This window comes from Salvelinus alpinus, chromosome 2 (genome assembly GCF_045679555.1).
Source record: "Salvelinus alpinus chromosome 2, SLU_Salpinus.1, whole genome shotgun sequence".
NCBI classification, from domain to species: Eukaryota; Metazoa; Chordata; class Actinopteri; order Salmoniformes; family Salmonidae; genus Salvelinus; species Salvelinus alpinus.
In genome coordinates, this window is record NC_092087.1 from 113,245,266 (window position 1) to 113,268,989 (window position 23,724).

The following is a 23,724-nucleotide window of genomic DNA, read 5'->3' on the forward strand; positions in this document are numbered from 1 at the left end:
TGTTGAACCGGGAAGTCAGCTGCTGCTGCTCCAATACAGTATGAGGTGAGACGGTGAACTGACGTTGAACCGGGCAGTCAGCTGCTGCTGCTCCAATACAGTATGAGGTGAGACGGTGAACTGATGTTGAACCGGGCAGTCAGTCATTCATTCTGTACTATGAGTCTGGTCTATCATTGTTGGTATTGAAAAAGCCTACTGCACATTGTGGTGGAAATTCTAACCAATCAGGAGAGACTTTGTCATTTCTTCAAACAATCAACCTTTATTTGATAAGAATTGCAATAATGTAGCTGGTCAGCCCTACACTCTGAGGTGGAAGGCCGAGAGCTCGATGACACAAGGAGTTCAGAAGCCTTATATAGTCAAACTATCTTGTGCATATAGAAAACACGTGATCTTGGTATGTGTCCGTGTGTGGAGAACGAGACACAGACTAACTGTGAATTGGTCGTCTCGTTCTGTAGCAACAGCTAGTTATTCTAGTTTTCCAGTGAGGTGTCAAAACAACAGGAAGTCACTCTAGACACAGTTCCTCTGAAGTAGATCAACGATTCCCTGAATTTTGGCAAGCAAGCGCCTTTGGCCTGTCTGTCGAGAGGGTGTGTCTGGAAATAGTCTAGAGATGAATCAGATCCAGACTGAACTGTGTGATGTAGTAGGGAGTTGTAGTTTCTCTAGAGATAAATCAGATCCAGACTGAACTGTGTGATGTAGTAGGGAGTTGTAGTTTCTCTAGAGATAAATCAGATCCAGACTGAACTGTGTGATGTAGTAGGGAGTTGTAGTTTCTCTAGAGATAAATCAGATCCAGACTGAACTGTGTGATGTAGTAGGGAGTTGTAGTTTCTCTAGAGATAAATCAGACCCAGACTGAACTGTGTGATGTAGTAGGGAGTTGTAGTTTCTCTAGAGATAAATCAGATCCAGACTGAACTGTGTGATGTAGTACGGAGTTGTAGTTTCTCTAGAGATCAATCAGATCCAGACTGAACTGTGTGATGTAGTAGGGAGTTGTAGTTTCTCTAGAGATAAATCAGACCCAGACTGAACTGTGTGATGTAGTAGGGAGTTGTAGTTTCTCTAGAGATAAATCAGACCCAGACTGAACTGTGTGATGTAGTAGGGAGTTGTAGTTTCGCTAGAGATAAATCAGACCCAGACTGAACTGTGTGATGTAGTAGGGAGTTGTAGTTTCCAACAGGCCAATATTCTACATAGTTTAGCGCATAAATCTTAATTAACTACAATGACCATAATCTATTGCGTGACTACTTGTCTTGTCTAGCATTTCAATACAATAACATCTGCCTGTGACCTATAACATTTGATTTATGAAGGTAATGTGTGTAAAATGTACTTTTCCCCACATCTCTTTATATTGCTTATTCATATTCGGTGGCCTGACTGCGTCAAAGGCCCATCCTGGTAGATCTGAACCTAATGCAGCTTGGAGTGAGCAGATGACAGAAGTCACATTTAGGTGCCAGGTGTAACTGAGGCTGTAGATGCTCCATATCCATTACTTTGAGTGTTTTATATAATATGACTAAATATGTTAATTTCTGTGTTGCAGGGGCAGTCAAGAAATGGAACGGCAAGGCCACAGAACATGACATAAGCAGAGCTGTGGGAGACCACCTCAAGCCCCTGGTAGAGCCGGGGGTGGTGTTTACCACTCCACCAGCAGAGCTGTGGGAGACCACCTCAAGCCCCTGGTAGAGCCGGGGGTGGTGTTTACCACTCCACCAGCAGAGCTGTGGGAGACCACATCAAGCCCCTGGTAGAGCCGGGGGTCGTGTTTACCACTCCACCACAGCTTCAGCAGGCTGGAAAAGTGATACTGTTTTTCATACTAAGAGGGACCAAGAGTCTGTTGATTGGTCATTGGGTTCATTTGTTGAAATCAAATTTGACTCAATTTATTAGGATTGTTAATAGAAAATTGATATAGACCGATTTATTATACTGCGTCCATGTGTATAAGCTGTGAGTATGTTGAAATTAAATAGTTTTCTTTTCAACTTTCAACTAAAACCAAACTTATATTGTACGTCGGTCATAGTCTTATTTTCAACGACAGTTTGCTAGGTGGGATATCCCCAATGTCACAGTTTAAACGTGTCCAAATCAATAGTGCAAATGCAGAAACAGTTTGTGAAAAATTGAAAACCTAAATGTAAAATGTACTATATACACAAATATCTGCCACAATAATCATATTACATAAACAAGCACCTTATAAACTGCACAAGCACCAGAAACACTGTTGTTTTGACAAGTAGCAATAAATCAATGATATCGATTAGGGGGGACATCAGGTTGTAGGTGCTGTTGAAACTAACACAACTAAAAAAAACACATGGAAATGGGAGATATATTTTACCTCACTTGTTAGAGGACAACCTGCAGAAAACAGTCAGCTACATTTTAGAGTGATGCATTTAAATTCAGGGGTCGCTAAACAAAGGAACACAACACTTATTTGTAATCACTCATCGATATCATGTTGAAATCAATTGTGCCGAGAGGAGGGAGATGAGGGTGCACGTCCTGTTAAATCTAACAGCTCAAAAACCACATGGAATCTGGGAATAATGTGTTCACCACTGGTTAGAGGACAATTTGTAGAAAACAGCTAGCTACATTTTGAGGTGTTGCATTTTGATTCAAGTGGGTCACCGACATGGTAAGTGTAACACAGGTCTTTTTGTGTTAGTCACTTTTTTGTTAAATCACATAAATAGTAACTCTTTCAAGAGCCTGGATTTTTCCTAAGGCTGAAATCAATTGAATGGGGCAAACGTTTAGGGTTCTACATTGTGAAATTCATTAAAATACTCCTACTACATTGTTAAAAACATTCTACATTGTGACATTAATTCATTGATATCATGAAACAACTCCTTCATGTATGTATTTTCTGATGTTTGATCAGATATCTTTTATCAGAGTATCTCTTGTCACACTGAACACAGCTATAAGGTTTCTCTCCTGTGTGTGTTCTCTGGTGTTGAGTCAGATGGCAAGATCGACCAAAACGCTTCCCACATTGACCACAGCTATAAGATTTCTCTCCTGTGTGTGTTCTCTGGTGTGATACCAGATTGCCAGATTGACCAAAACTCTTCCCACATTGACCACAGCTATAAGATTTCTCTCCTGTGTGTATTCTCTGGTGTTGAGTCAGATGGCAAGATCGACCAAAACGCTTCCCACATTGACCACAACTATAAGATTTCTCTCCTGTGTGTGTTCTCTGGTGTGATACCAGATGGCCAGATTGACCAAAACTCTTCCCACATTGACCACAGCTATAAGGTTTCCCTCCTGTGTGTGTTCTCTGGTGCACTGTCAGATCTCCAGATTGACGAAAACTCTTCCCACATTGATCACAGCTGTAAGGTTTCTCTCCTGTGTGTATTCTCTGGTGCACTGTCAGCTCTCCAGATTGACCAAAACTCTTCCCACATTGACCACAACTATAAGGTTTCTCTCCTGTGTGTATTCTCTGGTGTTGAGTCAGATTGCAAGATCGACCAAAACGCTTCCCACATTGACCACAGCTATAAGGTTTCTCTCCTGTGTGTATTCTCTGGTGTACAGTCAGAGTTCTAGATGCAGCAAAACTCTTCCCACATTGATCACAGCTATAAGATTTCTCTCCTGTGTGGATTCTCTGATGAACTTTAATGCCTGATGAGGTGAATCTCTTCCCACAGTCAGAGCAGCAGTGAGTTCTCTTCCCTGTGGATCTCTGCAGGTGTTTCTTGAAGTGTTCTGATCTGGAGAGACTCTTCTCTGCCTCGTCAGCATCATGAGGTTGTTGAGGATCCCCAGAGGATCCACGATAGTCCCTTATCTCTCCTGTGTGAACAACAAAGTCAGACAGATGATTAAAGGCCCACAACAGCGGAAATCCACTGTAAAATTTGCCAAATTGGCCCATAACTTCACCTAACAACAAATATACCTGTAATGAACGAAGAAGCACTTTGGTTGTTATTGCATGACATACATAGTGTACTCTAGGACCCATAACAACAACATAGACCTACTGTAGGACCCATAACATTACCTAACAATAACATAGACCTACTGTAGGACCCATAACTTCACCTAACAACAACATAGACCTACTGTAGGACCCATAACATTACCTAACAATAACATAGACCTACTGTAGGACCCATAACTTCACCTAACAACAACATAGACCTACTGTAGGACCCATAACATTACCTAACAATAACATAGACCTACTGTAGGACCCATAACTTCACCTAACAACAACATAGACCTACTGTAGGACCCATAACATTACCTAACAATAACATAGACCTACTGTAGGACCCATAACATTACCTAACAACAACATAGACCTACCATAGGACCCATAACATTACCTAACAATAACACAGACCTACTGTAGGACACATAACAATACCATAGACCTACTGTAGGACCCATAACTTCACCTAACAACAACATAGACCTACTGTAGGACCCATAACATTACCTAACAACAACATAGACCTACCATAGGACCCATAACATTACCTAACAATAACACAGACCTACTGTAGGACCCATAACTTCACCAAACAACAAATAAAGGAAAATAGCTCTGTGTGTTGTACAATAGCCTATCCATCAAGGAACAGTTCTCTACACATTATGAGCTAAGTATCTCTGTGTGTAAACAGACTAACGAGACCCTACTGTAAATCAACATTATAAACATTAATTTGTAAGGGATGTTGGATCCAACGTGGAGCACGGCATAACTGTCTTTACCAGAGTAATGAATGAAGAAGCACTTTGGTTGTTGTTGCATGTCGTGATGTTTGTCATGTGACTGTCATTCAGAAAATGATTTCCTGGATCAGCTGATGATAGTTGAACATGTGACTGTAACTAAACAGCTACAGTATTAAGAATGATGTGTAATTATTGAAGAACCGCGTTAATGACAGTATCCATTTGGGTGTTGTCAATAAAGTTAAGGTGACTCTCGGTTAGAACCCTTGAATTTAGCAAACTCAAATGATTTCATTTGGAATTTCTGTGCCCATGAAAACTGTTTTCCCAGCGTTATATAAGGAGACATTAAATGTTACGTAGGTAGAGTGCATTTCAGAGATCTGAATACAAAAAACTGTCCTAACAGGACAATAACCTAAACCACAAGACCAAATCTACACTGGAGTAGCTTACCAAGATGACATTGAATGTTCCTGAGTGGCCTAGTTACAGTTTGGACTTAAATCGTCTTTAAAATCGATGGAAAGACTCGATCAACAACCAACTTGACAGAACAGGAAGGATTTAAAAAAGAATAATGAATTTTCACATGAAGATCAGTCTCCTATTGGATGACATCACGACTTCCCATCAAGCCAACTCCTTGAAGGCCTTACTATGACACCACTCACTCCTTCTAGTTTGCAGTTGTCTAAAAAAACACTATTTTGCTCAAAACATTTATTTGTTTCCCTTTAGTGTGTTTATACTTTACTGTATTTATATATCACTTTTCAACAGGAAAAGTTAAAATCACTGGAGGACGTCATGAACAATTAATATTTTTTTTTACTTAACCTTTATTTAACCAGGTAGGCCAGTTGAGAACAAGTTCTCATTTACAACTGTGACCTGGTCAAGATAAAGCAAAGCAGTTCGACAAAAATAACAGAGTTACACATGGGATAAACAAACGTACAGTCAATAACACAATAGAAAAATCGATATACAGTGTGTGCAAATGGAGTACAGAAGTAAGGCAATAAATAGGCCATAGTAGCAAAGTAATTACAATTTAGCATATTAACACTGGAGTGATAGATGTGCAGATGATGATGTGCAAGTAGAAATACTGGTGTGAGCAAAAAAAGTAAATACAAACATGGGGATGAGGTAGGCAGTTGGATGGGCTATTTACAGATGGGCTGTGTACAGAGTCTAGTTACAGTAGGTTGTAACTATCTAGGTAATGCCAGTAGGTTACAGTAGGTTGTATCTCTCTAGGTCATGCCAGTAGGCTACAGTAGGTTGTATCTCTCTAGGTCATGCCAGTAGGTTACAGTAGGTTGTATCTCTCTAGGTCATGCCAGTAGGTTACAGTAGGTTTTATCTCTCTAGGTCATGCCAGTAGGCTACAGTAGGTTGTATCTCTCTAGGTCATGCCAGTAGGTTACAGTAGATTGTATCTCTCTAGGTCATGCCAGTAGGTTACAGTAGAGAAAGGCCGCCGTAGGCAGACATGGCTCTCAAGAGAAGACAGGCTATGTGCACACTGTCCACAAAATGAGGTGGAAACTGAGCTGCACTTTCTAACCTCCTGCCCAATGTATGACCATATTAGAGACACATATTTCCCTCAGATTACACAGATCCACAAAGAATTCGAAAACAAATCCAATTTTGATAAACTCCCATATCTACTGGGTGAAATTCCACAGTGTGCCATCACAGCAGCAAGATTTGTGACCTGTTGTCACAAGAAAAGGGCAACCAGTGAAGAACAAACAGCATTGTAAATACAACCCATATTTATGCCTATTTATTTTAACCTGTGTGCTTTAACCATTCGTACATTGCTACAACACTGTATATATATATAATATGACATTTGTAATGTCTTTATTGTTTTGAAACTTCTGTATGTGTAATGTTTACTGTTAATTTGTATTGTTTGTTTCACTTTTGTGTATTGCTACCTCACTTGCTTTGGCAATGTTAACACATGTTTCCCATGCCAATAAAGCCCCTTGAATTGAATTGAATTACAGTATGTTGTATCTCTCTAGGTCATGCCAGTAGGTTACAGTATGTTGTATCTCTCTAGGTCATGCCAGTAGGCTACAGTAGGTTGTATCTCTCTAGGTCATGCCAGTAGGCTACAGTGGGTTGTATCTCTCTAGGTCATGCCAGTAGGCTACAGTAGGTTGTATATCTCTAGGTCAAGCCAGTAGGTTACAGTAGGTTGTATCTCTCTAGGTCATGCCAGTAGGCTACAGTAGGTTGTATCTCTCTGGGTCATGCCAGTAGGTTACAGTAGGTTGTAACTCTCTAGGTCATACCAGTAGGTTACAGTAGGTCATGCCAGTAGGCTACTCTCTAGGTCATGCCAGTAGGTTACAGTAGGTTGTAACTCTCTAGGTCATGCCAGTAGGTTACAGTAGGTTGTAACTCTCTAGGTCATGCCAGTAGGTTACAGTAGGTTGTATCTCTCTAGGTCATGCCAGTAGGTTACAGTAGGTTGTAACTCTCTAGGTCATGCCAGTAGGTTACAGTAGGTTGTATCTCTCTAGGTCATGCCAGTAGGTTACAGTAGGTTGTATCTCTCTAGGTCATGCCAGTAGGCTACAGTAGGTTGTAACTCTCTAGGTCATGCCAGTAGGTTACAGTAGGTTGTAACTCTCTAGGTCATGCCAGTAGGTTGTATCTCTCTAGGTCATGCCAGTAGGTTACAGTAGGTTGTATCTCTCTAGGTCATGCCAGTAGGTTACAGTAGGTTGTATCTCTCTAGGTCATGCCAGTAGGTTACAGTAGGTTGTACCTCTCTAGGTCATGCCAGTAGGTTACAGTAGGTTGTATCTCTCTAGGTCATGCCAGTAGGTTACAGTAGGTTGTATCTCTCTAGGTCATGCCAGTAGGTTACAGTAGGTTGTAACTCTCTAGGTCATGCCAGTAGGTTACAGTAGGTTGTAACTCTCTAGGTCATGCCAGTAGGTTACAGTAGGTTGTATCTCTCTAGGTCATGCCAGTAGGTTACAGTAGGTTGTAACTCTCTAGGTCATGCCAGTAGGTTACAGTAGGTTGTAACTCTCTAGGTCATGCCAGTAGGTTACAGTAGGTTGTACCTCTCTAGGTCATGCCAGTAGGTTACAGTAGGTTGTATCTCTCTAGGTCATGCCAGTAGGTTACAGTAGGTTGTATCTCTCTAGGTCATGCCAGTAGGTTACAGTAGGTTGTAACTCTCTAGGTCATGCCAGTAGGTTACAGTAGGTTGTAACTCTCTAGGTCATGCCAGTAGGTTACAGTAGGTTGTAACTCTCTAGGTCATGCCAGTAGGCTACAGTTGGTTGTATCCAAGTGGAAACAATTATCAACCCAATGTGGAAAGTGTCAAATTTGGTCAACAACAAAATGAAAGGCTTATTTGCTACGTGAGGTTTACTTGATCCAACAGAAGTTTCGTAATGATTAAGTTGTTATGTGGACACGTGACATACCGACAACTTTGATAAAAACACTATAGGAGTTGTCTCCAGATCGCTATGCAAATTCATGCTAGTAGCTTAGCATCTCTCTCCATTGAATACAGGCGGTGCATATTCATGCTAGTAGCTTAGCATCTCTCTCCATTGAATACAGGCGGTTGACGACAACAACCCTCATAGAATATAAACAATAGATTACAATAATAAGATGAATCCACCAATCCAAAGAAAGGATAGACGGGAGCTAGACAACCCGCAGTGCCGCTTTGTGTACAACAACTCCCCTTGTCAGGGCGGAGAGACATCTTGTCAGTATATCCATAATCTTTGGTGTAGCCAACCCAACTCTCACATGGCACTATTGGGGGGCACGGTGTGTCGTAAAACATCACTACATTAAAATCACAACATGCCGTGCCCCCCAGTCTGCGGTCAGCAGATAGACCCTTCTCAAATATATATGTTTAGTCACTTTTTGGAAACGGAACGGAGAAAACAAGGGGTAGCTTGTTCTCTACGTCGTCTGATTCTAGACATATCAGTCATCATCCTGGGCCCTCCGTTGAAGAGGTATTGACGAGCCAACTCTGAATATCGAAAGTAAAAAACGAATGTAAGGCGGTACTTACTGGTGTTAATCAGATCTCCTATCTCCTCTTCATCTTCCAATGTGACAGTAATCTCCCCTTCCTTCTTCACTCCATAAACTGCATCCTCTTCTTTCACTGTATCATCCTCATCTGTCCCTTCCTCCTCTTCTTTTACTGTAACATCCTCCTCTTTCACTCTGAACGTGTCTTCCTCTTCTTTCACTGAAACGTCTTTCTCTTCTTCTTTCAGGGTAACAGCCTCACTCTCTACTTCTTGTTTTACTGTGACATCCTCCTCCTCCTTCTCCTCTTTCACGACAATGTTCAGCCCCAGAGCTTCTTTCTCCGTCCAGCAGACCCCCTCTTCTTCAACGAGAGGGGAGAAGTTTAGGGAGCTCATGTTCAGGGATGTTAGCTAGCTAGCTATCAATAGCGACTAGGCTAATGCTAATTTAACCAGCCAGCTACTATAGCTGACTAATACAAAATAACGTAATATTAAATAGGTTAACAACTAGATACGACCTAAGTGTGGCTAAAAAACAGTAACTAATATACACCGAAAGCGTATAAATAGCTTGACTCTTTCGGCTATGTTGGCTAGCAAGCTACCGAGGTGGTTGACGAGCTGTTTATGAAGAACCGTCCACTAGATTATACGTCACGCTGGCAGCGTCGCCTGAAAGACGCACATCGCCGTCTGCTGAATGGAGGGGAAACGCAGTTGAGGAATATATTTTATTTTCAGACAAAGATTATTTTAGATGGATTTAATTAAATAATACTATTATATTGAGACATACAAAGACAGGACTGTGTTGATTGATTAGTGCGAATAAAAAATGTTTACCACAGCATATTTAAGGCAGTTTCATTAAGTTATACTACATCTAAATTAGCAGCTAGCTACTGTAGGTCTATACTGCTCCTACATGGTGTAACAATACAATAACAATACAATACAATAACAATACATCATATAGATGTATATAATGAACAGACTCGGTCTATACTGCTCCTACACGGTGTAACAATACATCATGTAGATGTATATAATGAACAGACTAGGTCTATACTGCTCCTACATGGTGTAACAATACATCATGTAGATGTATATAATGAACAGACTAGGTCCATACTGCTCCTACATGGTGTAACAATACATCATGTAGATGTATATAATGAACAAACTAGGTCTATACTGCGCCTACATGGTGTAACAATACATCATGTAGATGTATATAATGAACAGACTAGGTCTATACTGCTCCTACATGGTGTAACAATACATAATGTAGATGTATATAATAAACAGACTAGGTCTATACTGCTCCTACATGGTGTAACAATACATCATGTAGATGTATATAATGAACAGACTAGGTATATACTGCTCCTACACGGTGTAACAATACATCATGTAGATGTATATAATGAACAGACTAGGTCTATACTGCTCCTACATGGTGTAACAATACATCATGTAGATGTATATAATGAACAGACTAGGTCCATACTGCTCCTACATGGTGTAACAATACATCATGTAGATGTATATAATGAACAAACTAGGTCTATACTGCGCCTACATGGTGTAACAATACATCATGTAGATGTATATAATGAACAGACTAGGTCTATACTGCTCCTACATGGTGTAACAATACATAATGTAGATGTATATAATAAACAGACTAGGTCTATACTGCTCCTACATGGTGTAACAATACATCATGTAGATGTATATAATGAACAGACTAGGTATATACTGCTCCTACACGGTGTAACAATACATCATGTAGATGTATATAATGAACAGACTAGGTCTATACTGCTCCTACATGGTGTAACAATACATCATGTAGATGTATATAATGAACAGACTAGGTCCATACTGCTCCTACATGGTGTAACAATACATCATGTAGATGTATATAATGAACAAACTAGGTCTATACTGCGCCTACATGGTGTAACAATACATCATGTAGATGTATATAATGAACAGACTAGGTCCATACTGCTCCTACATGTAGATGTACACTACCGTTCAAAAGTTTGGGGTCACTTAGAAATGTCCTTGTTTTTGAAAGAAAATTAAAAATTTTAATTCATCATTTGTAAAAACTTGTTTTTGCTTTGTCATTATGGGGTATTGTGATGTCATTATGGGGTATTGTGATGTCATTATGGGGTATTGTGATGTCATTATTGGGTAATGTGATGTCATTTTGGGGTATTGTGATGTCATTATTGGGTAATGTGATGTCATTATGGGGTATTGTCATGTCATTGTTGGGTATTTTGTTTAGATTGATGAGGAGGAAAAAAAGATTTAATCAATTTTAGAATAAGGCTGTAATGTAAAAAAATGTAGAAAAAGTGAAGGGGTCTGAAAACTTCCGAATGCACTGTGTATATAGGGGCAATACTTTGTGACATTCTTCATGAAACAGGAGGTACAAATATATAACATAATATCAACATTCAGTGTATCAAAATATATGACCAAGCTGGAAGTGTAAACGCCAGCCCAGCCACAATCCTAGAGGTTCACTGATGATCAACCTCCTCCTTCACATCTGACTCCTGATGATCAACCTCCTCCTTCACATCTGACTCCTGATGATCAACCTCCTCCTTCACATCTGACTCCTGATGATCAACCTCCTCCTTCACATCTGACTCCAGTGATCAATCCAGAGCGTCTTCTTTTTTGGGGAATCCCGATGGACGACGTCATCGAATAGGACGTCATCACCACCACCGCCCACAAGTTAATTGTCATTCAGGTTATTAATGGGAAGAGCATTAGCAATATGTCCTGTCTGGTAACTTGTCTCATTCAAAGGATTTACATTGGCAGGTGCACAGGGAGAAACCCCATTAAAAAAACTCAGCTGATCTTAAACTGCGGAAACACTTTTGGAAGTCTTTAACTGTGCCGCCTTATCTCAGTTCACTGGTCACGATGGCTACACCCACCTGCAACACACGCTCCAGCAGGTGTATCTCACTGATCATCCCTAAAGCCAAAACCTCATTTGGACGCCTTTCCTTCCAGTTCTCTGCTGCCTGCGACTGGAACGAATTTGCATATTGCAAAAATCTCTGAAGTTGGAGACTTTTATCTCCCTCAACAACTTTAAAAATCTGCTATCCGAGCAGCTAACCGATCGCTGCAGCTGTACATAGTCCATCTGTAAACTACCCACCCAATTTACCTACCTCACCCCCCATACTGCTTTTATTTATTTACTTTTCTGCTCTTTTGCACACCAGTATCTCTTCTTGCACATGATCATCTGATGATTTATCACTCCAGTGTTAATCTGCTAAATTGTAATTATTCGATTTATTGCCTACCTCATGCCTTTTGCACACATTGTATATAGATTCTCTTTTTTTTTCTACCATGTTATTGACTTGTTTATTGTTTACTCCATGTGTAACTCTGTGTTGTCTGTTCACACTGCTATGCTTTATCTTGGCCAGGTCGCAGTTGCAAATGAGAACTTGTTCTCAACTAGCCTACCTGGTTAAATAAAGGTGAAAAAAAATAAAATAATAATAAATAAATAAAACTGCATCAAAGTCTGTGGCCTGTGATGTTGGGACAAATGATAGAGAAATGAAATGGTGCTGATGCAGTTTTATGATGATGTTCTAGTGGGTCTGGGTAGGTTTGATGCGTGCTGGAGACGGTGTAATGGTTTTCTTCCTGGGATGAAGGAGAGGACCAAAATGGAGCGCTGCTAGTGTTCAACATAATTTAATAAAGAATATGTGAACACTACAAACAACCAAACAATAAATGTGAAAACCGAAAAACAGTCCTATCTGGTGCAGAACACAAAGACAGAAGACAACCACCCACAATCCCCAACACAAAACAAGCCACCTATATATGATTCTCAATCAGGGACAACGATTGACAGCTGCCTCTGATTGAGAACCATATTAGTGTAACGGATGTGAAATGGCTAGCTAGTTAGCGGGTACGCGCTAATAGCGTTTCAATCAGTTACGTCACTTGCTCTGAAACCTAGAAGGAGTGTTGCCCCTTGCTCTGCAAGGGCCGTGGCATTTGTGGAGCGATGGGTAACGACACTTCGAGGGTGACTGTTGTTGATGTGTGCAGAAGGTCCCTGGTTCGCGCCCGTGTCGGGGCGAGGGGACGGTTTAAAGTTAAACTGTTACATTAGGCTGAACACAGAAACAGACAAACTAGACACACAACATAGAACGCCCACCCACCAACAATAAAACAAGCAACACACATATGGTCAGGACGTGACAGATGGGGGCGTGTTCTAGTGGGTCTGGGCAGGTGTATTGTAGTTAATGGAGATGGAGGTGTGTTCTAGTGGGTCTGGGCAGGTGTGATGTAGTTAATGGAGATGGAGGTGTGTTCTAGTGGGTCTGGGCAGGTGTGATGTAGTTAATGGAGATGGAGGTGTGTTCCAGTGGGTCTGGGCAGGTGTGATGTAGTTAATGGAGATGGAGGTGTGTTCCAGTGGGTCTGGGCAGGTGTGATGTAGTTAATGGAGATGGAGGTGTGTTCTAGTGGGTCTGGGCAGGTGTGATGTAGTTAATGGAGATGGAGGTGTGTTCTAGTGGGTCTGGGCAGGTGTGATGTAGTTAATGGAGATGGAGGTGTGTTCCAGTGGGTCTGGGCAGGTGTGATGTAGTTAATGGAGATGGGGGCGTGTTCTAGTGGGTCTGGGCAGGTGTGATGTAGTTAATGGAGATGGAGGTGTGTTCTAGTGGGTCTGGGCAGGTGTGATGTAGTTAATGGAGATGGAGGTGTGTTCTAGTGGGTCTGGGCAGGTGTGATGTAGTTAATGGAGATGGAGGTGTGTTCTAGTGGGTCTGGGCAGGTGTGATGTAGTTAATGGAGATGGAGGTGTGTTCTAGTGGGTCTGGGCAGGTGTGATGTAGTTAATGGAGATGGAGGTGTGTTCCAGTGGGTCTGGGCAGGTGTGATGTAGTTAATGGAGATGGAGGTGTGTTCTAGTGGGTCTGGGCAGGTGTGATGTAGTTAATGGAGATGGAGGTGTGTTCTAGTGGGTCTGGGCAGGTGTGATGTAGTTAATGGAGATGGAGTTGTGTTCTAGTGGGTCTGGGCAGGTGTGATGTAGTTAATGGAGATGGAGGTGTGATGTAGTTAATGGAGATGGAGGTGTGTTCTCGTGGGTCTGGGCAGGTGTGATGTAGTTAATGGAGATGGAGGTGTGTTCTAGTGGGTCTGGGGAGGTGTGATGTAGTTAATGGAGATGGAGGTGTGTTCTAGTGGGTCTGGGCAGGTGTGATGTAGTTAATGGAGATGGAGGTGTGTTCTAGTGGGTCTGGGCAGGTGTGATGTAGTTAATGGAGATGGAGGTGTGTTCTAGTGGGTCTGGGCAGGTGTGATGTAGTTAATGGAGATGGGGGTGTGTTCTAGTGGGTCTGGCAGGTGTGATGTAGTTCATGGAGATGGAGGTGTGTTCTAGTGGGTCTGGGCAGGTGTGATGTAGTTCATGGAGATGGAGGTGTGTTCTAGTGGGTCTGGACAGGTGTGATGTAGTTAATGGAGATGGAGGTGTGTTCTAGTGGGTCTGGGCAGGTGTGATGTAGTTAATGACCTCTTGAGAATATAGGGGGTGCTGTTTCGACTTAGCGAAAATTGGTCTCCAAATTAAACGGCCTATTGCTCAATTCTTGCTTGTACAATATGCATATCCTTACTACTATTGGATAGAAAACACTGTCTAGTTTCTAAAACCGTTTGAATTATGTCTGTGGGTGACCCAGAACTCCCTCTACAGCAAAAATCCTGACATGACTTGCGAAGGTCTGAGAATTATCCTCTGATCTGGGTTCAGTTTTAAAGCCTGTGTATATCCTATGGCTGGAAATGAACTGCCCCCGCCTTCCCCTGGATGTCAGTAACCAATGAGAAGTGGAATCGGCTCTCTACGTAGCTGTCCGAGGTTATAAAGCCGGATGGAACGAGAGTACATTTATTTTCCTCGTTCGTAACGGCGCCTGGCAAGAACTCAGGATGAAATTTTGGAACGCTCAGTTATCGACCAGAGATGTATCCGTCTGTAATTTAATTAAATATAGGTGTTAGAAACATCATAACGATGTTATTTGAAACCGATTTATATCAGTTTATGCGAGTATAGTGCTATTTTTCTGAATTTCCTTTGTATCTAGTTTGAGGATTTGGACATGTTTGTGCGACATAGCTAATGGTAGCAGCTAGTTCCAAAGGTGAAGAGGACGTTTTACAACAAAGCAACTATTCTTTTGAAGAAAAGACACATTGCCCAAGATACTGATGGAAGCTCGTCCAAAAGTAGGAACTATTTATGATGTTATTACGTATTTATGTGGAAAAATGTCATAGTGTTTGCCGCGCCACTTTTGCAGGCACTGGTCTGGCTGCAACGCACACTATATGTCTAGTAACGTTAATTTTAAAAATCTAACATAGCGATTGCATTAAGAACTAATTTATCTTTCGATTGTTGTCCAACTTATATTTTTTAGTCAAGTTTATGAATAGTATTTTTATAAGAATAGGCGCTAATCCAAAATGGCGCCGGCCAGAATACATGCAATGTTTGTAGTGATTACATAGTATAACCACGATTTATGCTGCTAAATATGCACATTTTCGAACAAAAGCTATATGCATTGTGTAACATGATGTTACAGGACTGTCATCTGATGAAGTAAATCCAGGTTAGTAAAATTATATATCTTTTGTTGGGTTATTACGATCGCTAACATTTACAGCTGGTAAATGCGGTTGTGATTCTGGCTATTGTGGTACGCTCATATAATGCTATATTGTGTTTTCGCTGTAAAACACTTAGAAAATCTGAAATATTCTCTGGATTCACAAGATCTGTGTCTTTAGATTGCTGTAGGCTGTGTATTTTTCTGAAGTGTTTTAGGATGATTCTTTTGGTAATTGACGTCGGTCTCTGTAATTATTCCGGCTGCTTCCAACGCTATTTCAGATTGCAGCTGCAATGGTAAACTGTGATTTATACCTGAAAAATGCAAATTTTCTAAAAAAAAACTATCCTATACCATAAATATGTTATCAGACTGTCATCTTATGAAGTTGTTTCTTGGTTAGTGGCTATATATATCTTTATTTAGTCGAATTAGTGATAGCTACTGATGCAGGAAAAAAATGGTGGAAAAAAAATGAGGTCTTTTGCTATCAGTGGTTAGCTAATAGATTTACATATTGTGTCTTCCCTGTAAAACATTTTAAAAATCAGAAATGATGGCTGGATTCACAGGATCTGTATCTTTCGTCTGGTGTCTTGGACTTGTGATTTAATGATATTTAGATGCTACTATTTTCTTGTGACGCTATGCTAGGCTATGCTAGTCAGCTTTTTTACTGTGGGGGGTGCTCCCGGATCCGGGTTTGGTAGCAAGTAGAGGTTTTAATGGAGATGTAGGTGTGTTCTAGTGGGTCTGGGCAGGTTTGATGTAGTTAATGGAGATGGAGGTGTGTTCTAGTGGGTCTGGGCAGGTGTGATGTAGTTAATGGAGATGGAGGTGTGTTCTAGTGGGTCTGGGTAGGTGTGATGTAGTTGATGGAGATGGAGGTGTGTTCTAGTAGGTCTGGGCAGGTGTGATGTAGTTAATGGAGATGGGGGTGTGTTCTAGTGGGTCTGGGCAGGTGTGATGTAGTTAATGGAGATGGAGGTGTGTTCTAGTGGGTCTGGGCAGGTGTGATGTAGTTAATGGAGATGGAGGTGTGTTCTAGTGGGTCTGGACAGGTGTGATGTAGTTAATGGAGATGGAAATGTGTTCTAGTGGGTCTGGGCAGGTGTGATGTAGTTAATGGAGATGGAGGTGTGTTCCAGTGGGGCAGGTGTGATGTAGTTAATGGAGATGGAGGTGTGTTCTAGTGGGTCTGGGCAGGTGTGATGTAGTTAATGGAGATGGAGGTGTGTTCTAGTGGGTCTGGGCAGGTGTATTGTAGTTAATGGAGATGGATGTGTGTTCCAGTGGGTCAGGTGTGATGTAGTTAATGGAGATGGAGGTGTGTTCTAGTGTGTCTGGGCAGGTGTGATGTAGTTAATGGAGATGGAGGTGTGTTCCAGTAGGGCAGGTGTGATGTAGTTAATGGAGATGGAGGTGTGTTCTAGTGGGTCTGGGCAGGTGTGATGTAGTTAATGGAGATGGAGGTGTGTTCTAGTGGGTCTGGGCAGGTGTGATGTAGTTAATGGAGATGGAGGTATGTTCTAGTGGGTCTGGGCAGGTGTGATGTAGTTAATGGAGATGGAGGTGTGTTCTGTGGGTCTGGGCAGGTGTGATGTAGTTAATGGAGATGGAGGTGTGTTCTAGTGGGTCTGGGTAGGTGTGATGTAGTTAATGGAGATGGAGGTGTGTTCTAGTGGGTCTGGGCAGGTGTGATGTAGTTAATGGAGATGGAGGTGTGTTCTAGTGGGTCTGGGCAGGTGTGATGTAGTTAATGGAGATGGAGGTCTGTTCTAGTGGGTCTGGGCAGGTGTGATGTAGTTAATGTTTGTATGATGTTGTCGTTTGTATGTTTTGTATTGTTTATAAAAAGATAATATAAAATATTTTTCCCAATGCAAAGTTACACCTCACTGTTCTATTTTTGGAGTTATTACATGAAACCAATCAGAATTCAGAAGAATGCCAAAGTTAGGTGTGAAGTAATATGGAGGACCAGCCTATTACCTATGATGTATACTACAACAGAAATAACTTCAAATGTAGAACTTAAAATTAAACAATTGTTTGCTCTCATGACTTGAGTGATTAAAATAAACCAACGTTTTGGAAATACATAACGCCATCTAACCAAATATCAAAGAATTTTAGCTATATGCAGTTATCTTAACCAGCCAGCTAACATTAGCTATATACAGTTATCTTAGCCAGCCAGCTAACATTAGCTATATGCAGTTATCTTAGCCAGCCAGCTAACATTAGCTATATGCAGTTATCTTAGCCAGCCAGCTAACATTAGCTATATGCAGTTATCTTAGTCAGCCAGCTAACGTTAGCTATATGCTGTTATCTTAGCCAGCCAGCTAACATTAGCTATATGCAGTTATCTTAGCCAGCCAGCTAACATTAGCTATATGCAGTTATCTTAGCCAGCCAGCTAACATTAGCTATATGCAGTTATCTACGCCAGCCAGCTAACGTTAGCTATATGCAGTTATCTTAGCCGGCCAGCTAACGTTAGCTATATGCAGTTATCTTAGCCAGCCAGCAAACATTAGCTATATGCAGTTATCTTAGCCGGCCAGCTAACGTTAGCTATTTAGCCAACTAGCTATTAGCCTAACCAGTGTAGCCAACCAGCTAACGTTAGCTATTTAGCCAACTAGCTATTAGCCTAACCAGTGTAGCCAACCAGCTAACGTTAGCTATTTAGCCAACTAGCTATTAGCCTAACCAGCGTAGCCAACCAGCTAACGTTAGCTATTTAGCCAACTAGCTATTAGCCTAACCAGCGTAGCCAACCAGCTAACGTTAGCTATTTAGCCAACTAGCTATTAGCCTAACCAGCGTAGACGACCAGCTAACGTTAGCTATTTAGCCAACTAGCTATTAGCCTAACCAGTGTAGCCAACCAGCTAACGTTAGCTATTTAGCCAACTAGCTATTAGCCTAACCAGCGTAGCCAACCAGCTAACGTTAGCTATTTAGCCAACTAGCTATTAGCCTAACCAGCGTAGCCAACCAGCTAACGTTAGCTATTTAGCCAACTAGCTATTAGCCTAACCAGCGTAGCCAACCAGCTAACGTTAGCTATTTAGCCAACTAGCTATTAGCCTAACCAGCGTAGCCAACCAGCACAGAGACCATTTAGAACCAAACTAACAAAACCTAAACGTGTTTGCAGATCAAAAGATCAGAGACAAACAGAATGATGGGAGAAAATTAACCTTCAGAAGTCATTGATCAATGCTGATAAAGTGACACACTGCTTCAATAGTAATGAGTAGTTATTTATGATGTAAGGTAATTTGTAGATCAGTCAGTTGGCAGTCGCCAGCAGTGTCGAACACACCAAACCAATCAGGTGGTTGTTCGACGAAATGAATCTTCAGACGTCATTGATGACGTGCTGCTGATAAAGTGATACAGGCATCAGCACACTGCTTTAAAGTTTAATGCTTTCAAGGCCTCGTACCTCCGGTATCAAACATAACATCCCCATCGAAAAGTTGACAAAACAAAAAGGAGCAAGTAGGTTGATTTCCTCTGTCGTCTTGAGCCCACGGCAAGAAGGCACCAGAGCCCACCGTGCTAACAGGTTCCCACTAGATAACACAACCACACAGTTAATGAAAAGCATGAGGTGAAGCTTGAGCTAGATATCAACCTATCGAGCTAGTGTGACCTTCCTGGTCTCTCAAGTCAGTGAGTCAACACAGGAAGGAGCAATGGATGGATAGTTCATTTATTTCCAAAGCTGCAATGATGGGACACACACAGTATGGATGAATGATGGTTCCTCTCTAGCCTGGTTCCTCTCTAGGTTTCTTCCTAGGTTTTGGCCTTTCTAGGGAGTTTTTCCTAGCCACCGTGCTTCTACACCTGCATTACTAGCTGTTTGGGGTTTTAGGCTGGGTGTCTGTACAGCACTTCGAGATATCAGCTGATGTACGAAGGGCTATATAAAATAAAATTGATTGATGATCAGTAGTGACGGGATATAAATAGCACTCCCACAGCAATTCTACATTAATCTGCCCTATAATATACTAACAAAAAAACTATTGAAATGTCTATCAAAGTCATTGTGATCGTATAGTGGATTTAACCGTTCTTACTAATTCCTAATTTACTATAATAAAATGAATACATTGCTTCCATGTGTCTCATATTCACTACATCAGAATAAACTGTCATCCATTTTAGTATCAAAATATATAAAATTAACCTGGAAAATGACTAAATGTCCCCCTCTGGTGGTGAAGAAGTATAACACACCTAAACTAACAGAACCGGGCTGATAAACTGGCTGGTGTTCATGAGTTTATAAAACACATACTTTATACATTTGTCATAAATGACCTGCATTGATGAGACACACAGTGTGGATGAATGATCAGTAGTCGACAGGGTAAAAATAACACTCCTAAAGAAGATGCATTTTTCAGTTAGATACCAACTTGAAAGAGGGAACTTTAGCATAAAACCCACATGGAAAACTGAGATTCGGCAAATAACATATAAAGAGAGGCTTATTTGACGCCAAACCAACAACAGTAGTTCCTAAAACATAAATTGCTAATGTATGATTTAAAAGGTGGATTTTATGATGTAATGTCAAATTTATATATTTCTATCCCAGGACTATTCCATTTTGAACTCACCCACAGCAATTCTCCATAAATCTGCTGTGGATTACCCAGAATCCCGAAATAAATGAAAACATATGTGATAATTCAAAAACAAAACTGGTTGTGGTATAGGGAACCAGATCGTGAACACAACTAAGTTACTAAGTCTTTAGCCACACTGTATTGTTACACTGGTGAGTAAAAACTCATGCTTCCTACACTAACTTTTTGTCTGAACATTAAAATATATATTTTACGTCACACTAGCGTCATTGTCTTAAAGTCGCACATCTCCATCGCAGTCAGAGGTTCAGACTGAGCGTTACCCACTCCAGTCAACAGATGGCGGTGGGCGATTTTAAGGCAATGCCGTTAGTGTGACGTATAATCTAATGGACGGAACGCAATGCTGTTAGTGTGACGTATAATCTAGTGGACGGAACGCTTCTTTCAGCAGCAGCAACAGTTAGTCCGCCACCTCGGTAGCTTGCTAGCCAAAATAGCCGAACCCATAAAGCTCTTTAGACGCTTTAGTGTATATTAGCCACTGTATTTAAACCCTCGTCGGTCTTCTAGTTAGTTAGTTATCCTATTTCATTTCATATTTACGGTGTTGTTATTATTCAGCTGGCGGGCTGGTTAAGTTAGCATTAGCCTAGCTAGCTAACATCTCCGACCATGAGTTCTCTAAATTACTCTCTTCCTGCTGAAGAAGAGACGGTCTGCTGGACGGAGAAAGAAGCTCTCATCAAAGAGGAGGAGGAAGAGAAGGATGTTACAATACAAAAACAAGTAGAGGGTGAGGCTGTTACATGGAAAGAAGAAGAGAAAGACGTTTCAGTGAAAGAAGAGGAAGACGTTACAGTGAAAGAAGAGGCGTTCAGAGTGAAAGAGGAGGAGGGTGTTACAGTAAAAGATGAGGAGGATTCAGTTTTTGAAGTGAAAGCGGAGGATGGGGAGTTTACGGTCTCATCGGAAGAAGAGGAGGAAGAAACTGGATATCTGGGCCCGATTTCCCAAACGCAATTTAAGGCATCCAGTGGTTCTAAAGATGAACTTAGCCATAAGATGGTTTTGAGAAACCGGGCCGTGATTACCACTAGTAAGTACTGTCTTAAATACAGAGGTACAAACTCTGCAGTTGTTGAACTGATGTTTGGTGTTAAAAGGGAAATCTGCAATTGCTACATCCATATTTTGACTTTTAAATGATTTATTTATAGCCATTGATTCTTGGAGAATATAACACATGCCTCATGAGCTTAGTTAAATTGTTGTACCCCATCAGAACCCAAAATAAGCTTGTTTTACTCCAATGTTTAGAAACAATGTAAATCAACAGCCTCAACATGGTTAACTATAATGTTGATATCATGGATGGTCAGTCCTTGCATCCATAGGTCTGTCTATGAATTTGAGAGTAGTTAAATTGGTTGATTGATGTGTGGATTTTTTAAAGGGACAACCTAGTATTTAAACAGCAACAAAATGGCTGCCCAGAGACTTGGTTTGGTAAACAGCTGAGGGATGGGGGTTGGAGAAATGTAACCACTCTCAAAATCATATAGAAAGCTATTGTATCAACCGTAACCCAACACCTAGCGACCTCGTCAAGAAGTTCAGACATCTTGGTGTAACAGTTATAAGGTGTTGGCTTGACAGTCGCTGGACCCAGGTTTGAGTTCAGCTCAGGGCAACCCCCTGAATTCACTAGACTATGAATACAAGGACTGGCCATGCATGATGTCATAATGATAGTTTAACCAGATTTCTAGGCTATATATTATATTCTAGAATTCATCCATGATGTCATAATGATAGTTTAACCAGGTATCTAGGATATATAGTATATTCTAGAATTCATCCATGATGTCATAATGATAGTTTAACCAGGTTTCTAGGATATATAGTATATTCTAGAATTGCCAGTGAAGATTTCCTGTGGAGGCAAATTATTAGAGCTGTTGATAAGTCATTGTATAATATTCAGCCAATTTTTTTCATGCCTTTACATTAAAGGCAAGACATACCTAGATGCAATTACATTCATGAATTGGTTTGAAACCTTTGTTTTAAACCCTTCTCAAAGTTGGTGCCTTGACGGATTTGTAAAAAATGGTTTCTCATGAAATCTGTTTTTTTTATTTAATTTAAATGTAACCTTTATTTAACTAGGCAAGTCAGTTAAGAACAAATTCTTATTTACAATGACTGCCTACCCTGGACGATGCTGGGCCAATTGTGCGCCGCCCTATGGGACTCCCAATCACGGTCGGTTGTGATTCTGTAGTGGCGCCTCAAGCACTGAGATGCAGTGTCCGCTGCGCCACTCGGGAGCCCCAAAATCATGTTCTAGTGCTGTCCCCAACTAAAATACATCTTGGTCAACCAAGAGTCATCTGTTCTTTCTACCAATTGCCCCATGTGTTTTTATAAAATCAAATATACGTACTGAACTTGTCTGATGCTTTAAGCATTCTGTTTAATCTGATAATTAAGACACACAAATGACTCGAAGTCATAACTAGAGGGAGCCGCTCGTCAACATAACCCGACTAGGGGGAGCCGGTCGTCAGCATAACCTGACCAGAGGGAGCCGGTCGTCAACATAACCCGACCAGAGGGAGCCGGTCGTCAACACAACCCGACCAGAGGGAGCCGGTCGTCAACACAACCCGACCAGAGGGAGCCGGTCGTCAACACAACCCGACCAGAGGGAGCCGGTCGTCAACACAACCCGACCAGAGGGAGCCGGTCGTCAACACAACCCGACCAGAGGGAGCCGGTCGTCAACACAACCCGACCAGAGGGAGCCGGTCGTCAACACAACCCGACCAGAGGGAGCCCCCCTCTGCTGCTGGACTTCATAAATTCTGCCGTTCTGCTCCTGAAATGTTCAGTAATAGACTACACCAGCAGTCGGCAACCTTTTCCAGAGCGAGTGCCAATTTATCTGACCATTTCTACCAATCTGTGTGCCAGTTATGATTTTCATATGCACATTTTCGTGGAACAGTTTAATTTAATTTATAATAGTATCTCAAAATCATTGTCTGTGATTAATCTACATTCTATCTAAATCTAAATGAAAATTATAGAAATCTAAATGTAACTTTTATTGTTAAAAAGAATAGTCTACATAAAGCCTACAATTAAAAACATTGCATTCTGCAGGTAGAACATATCCCGATTTAAAAATAAATATCCTAGAAATCACATTGGCTGCAAATGGCCTGTCTACAACAAAGTTGAAACATTGTATCAACAATCAACTAGGTCAGGAAACTCGGATAGCAAGCTTGCAACATTGTATAAAATATTCTAGGCCCTCAGTTTCCTGCTCCAGTGAGTTCTGGACAGACACAGCTGTCGTCTATTTGTGCAAAGGATAAGAAGTAATCAGGTATTTTATAACATTTCCACTGGATCAGAGCATTATGTTTTTCCCTTTAATGCTGAGTGGTTATCGAAAGGGCTAGAGCTGGAAATATTTTACAAAAATTCTTTGAGGAACTATTGTCATTCGCAATTGATTTTGATTAAACTTTGTTTACTTGCTGT

At 41.1% G+C, this 23,724-nt stretch overlaps 3 protein-coding genes across 6 annotated transcripts in view; all 3 read right to left on the bottom strand.

The window, feature by feature from the left end:
* Window positions 1–9,452, bottom strand: part of LOC139548336 (zinc finger protein ZFP2-like) — a 110,356-nt gene extending 100,904 nt beyond the window's left edge. Inside the window, exon 1 of the mRNA XM_071357966.1 lies at window positions 8,855–9,452. Coding sequence (XP_071214067.1) covers window positions 8,855–9,215 — 361 coding nt within the window. The 5' untranslated portion in view covers window positions 9,216–9,452. The remainder of the gene's footprint in view (window positions 1–8,854) is intronic.
* Window positions 1–23,724, bottom strand: part of LOC139549671 (uncharacterized) — a 520,909-nt gene that overhangs the window by 446,684 nt on the left and 50,501 nt on the right. The gene's annotated exons all lie outside the window — the stretch shown is intronic.
* On the bottom strand, window positions 857–8,530 carry LOC139552371 (zinc finger protein 180-like). The gene is made up of 2 exons (XM_071364063.1): window positions 8,500–8,530; window positions 857–3,861 (listed from the first exon to the last, which is right to left on the bottom strand). The coding sequence occupies exons 1-2, from the start codon at window positions 8,528–8,530 to the stop codon at window positions 2,909–2,911; spliced, it is 984 nt and encodes a 327-aa protein (XP_071220164.1). The 3' UTR covers window positions 857–2,908.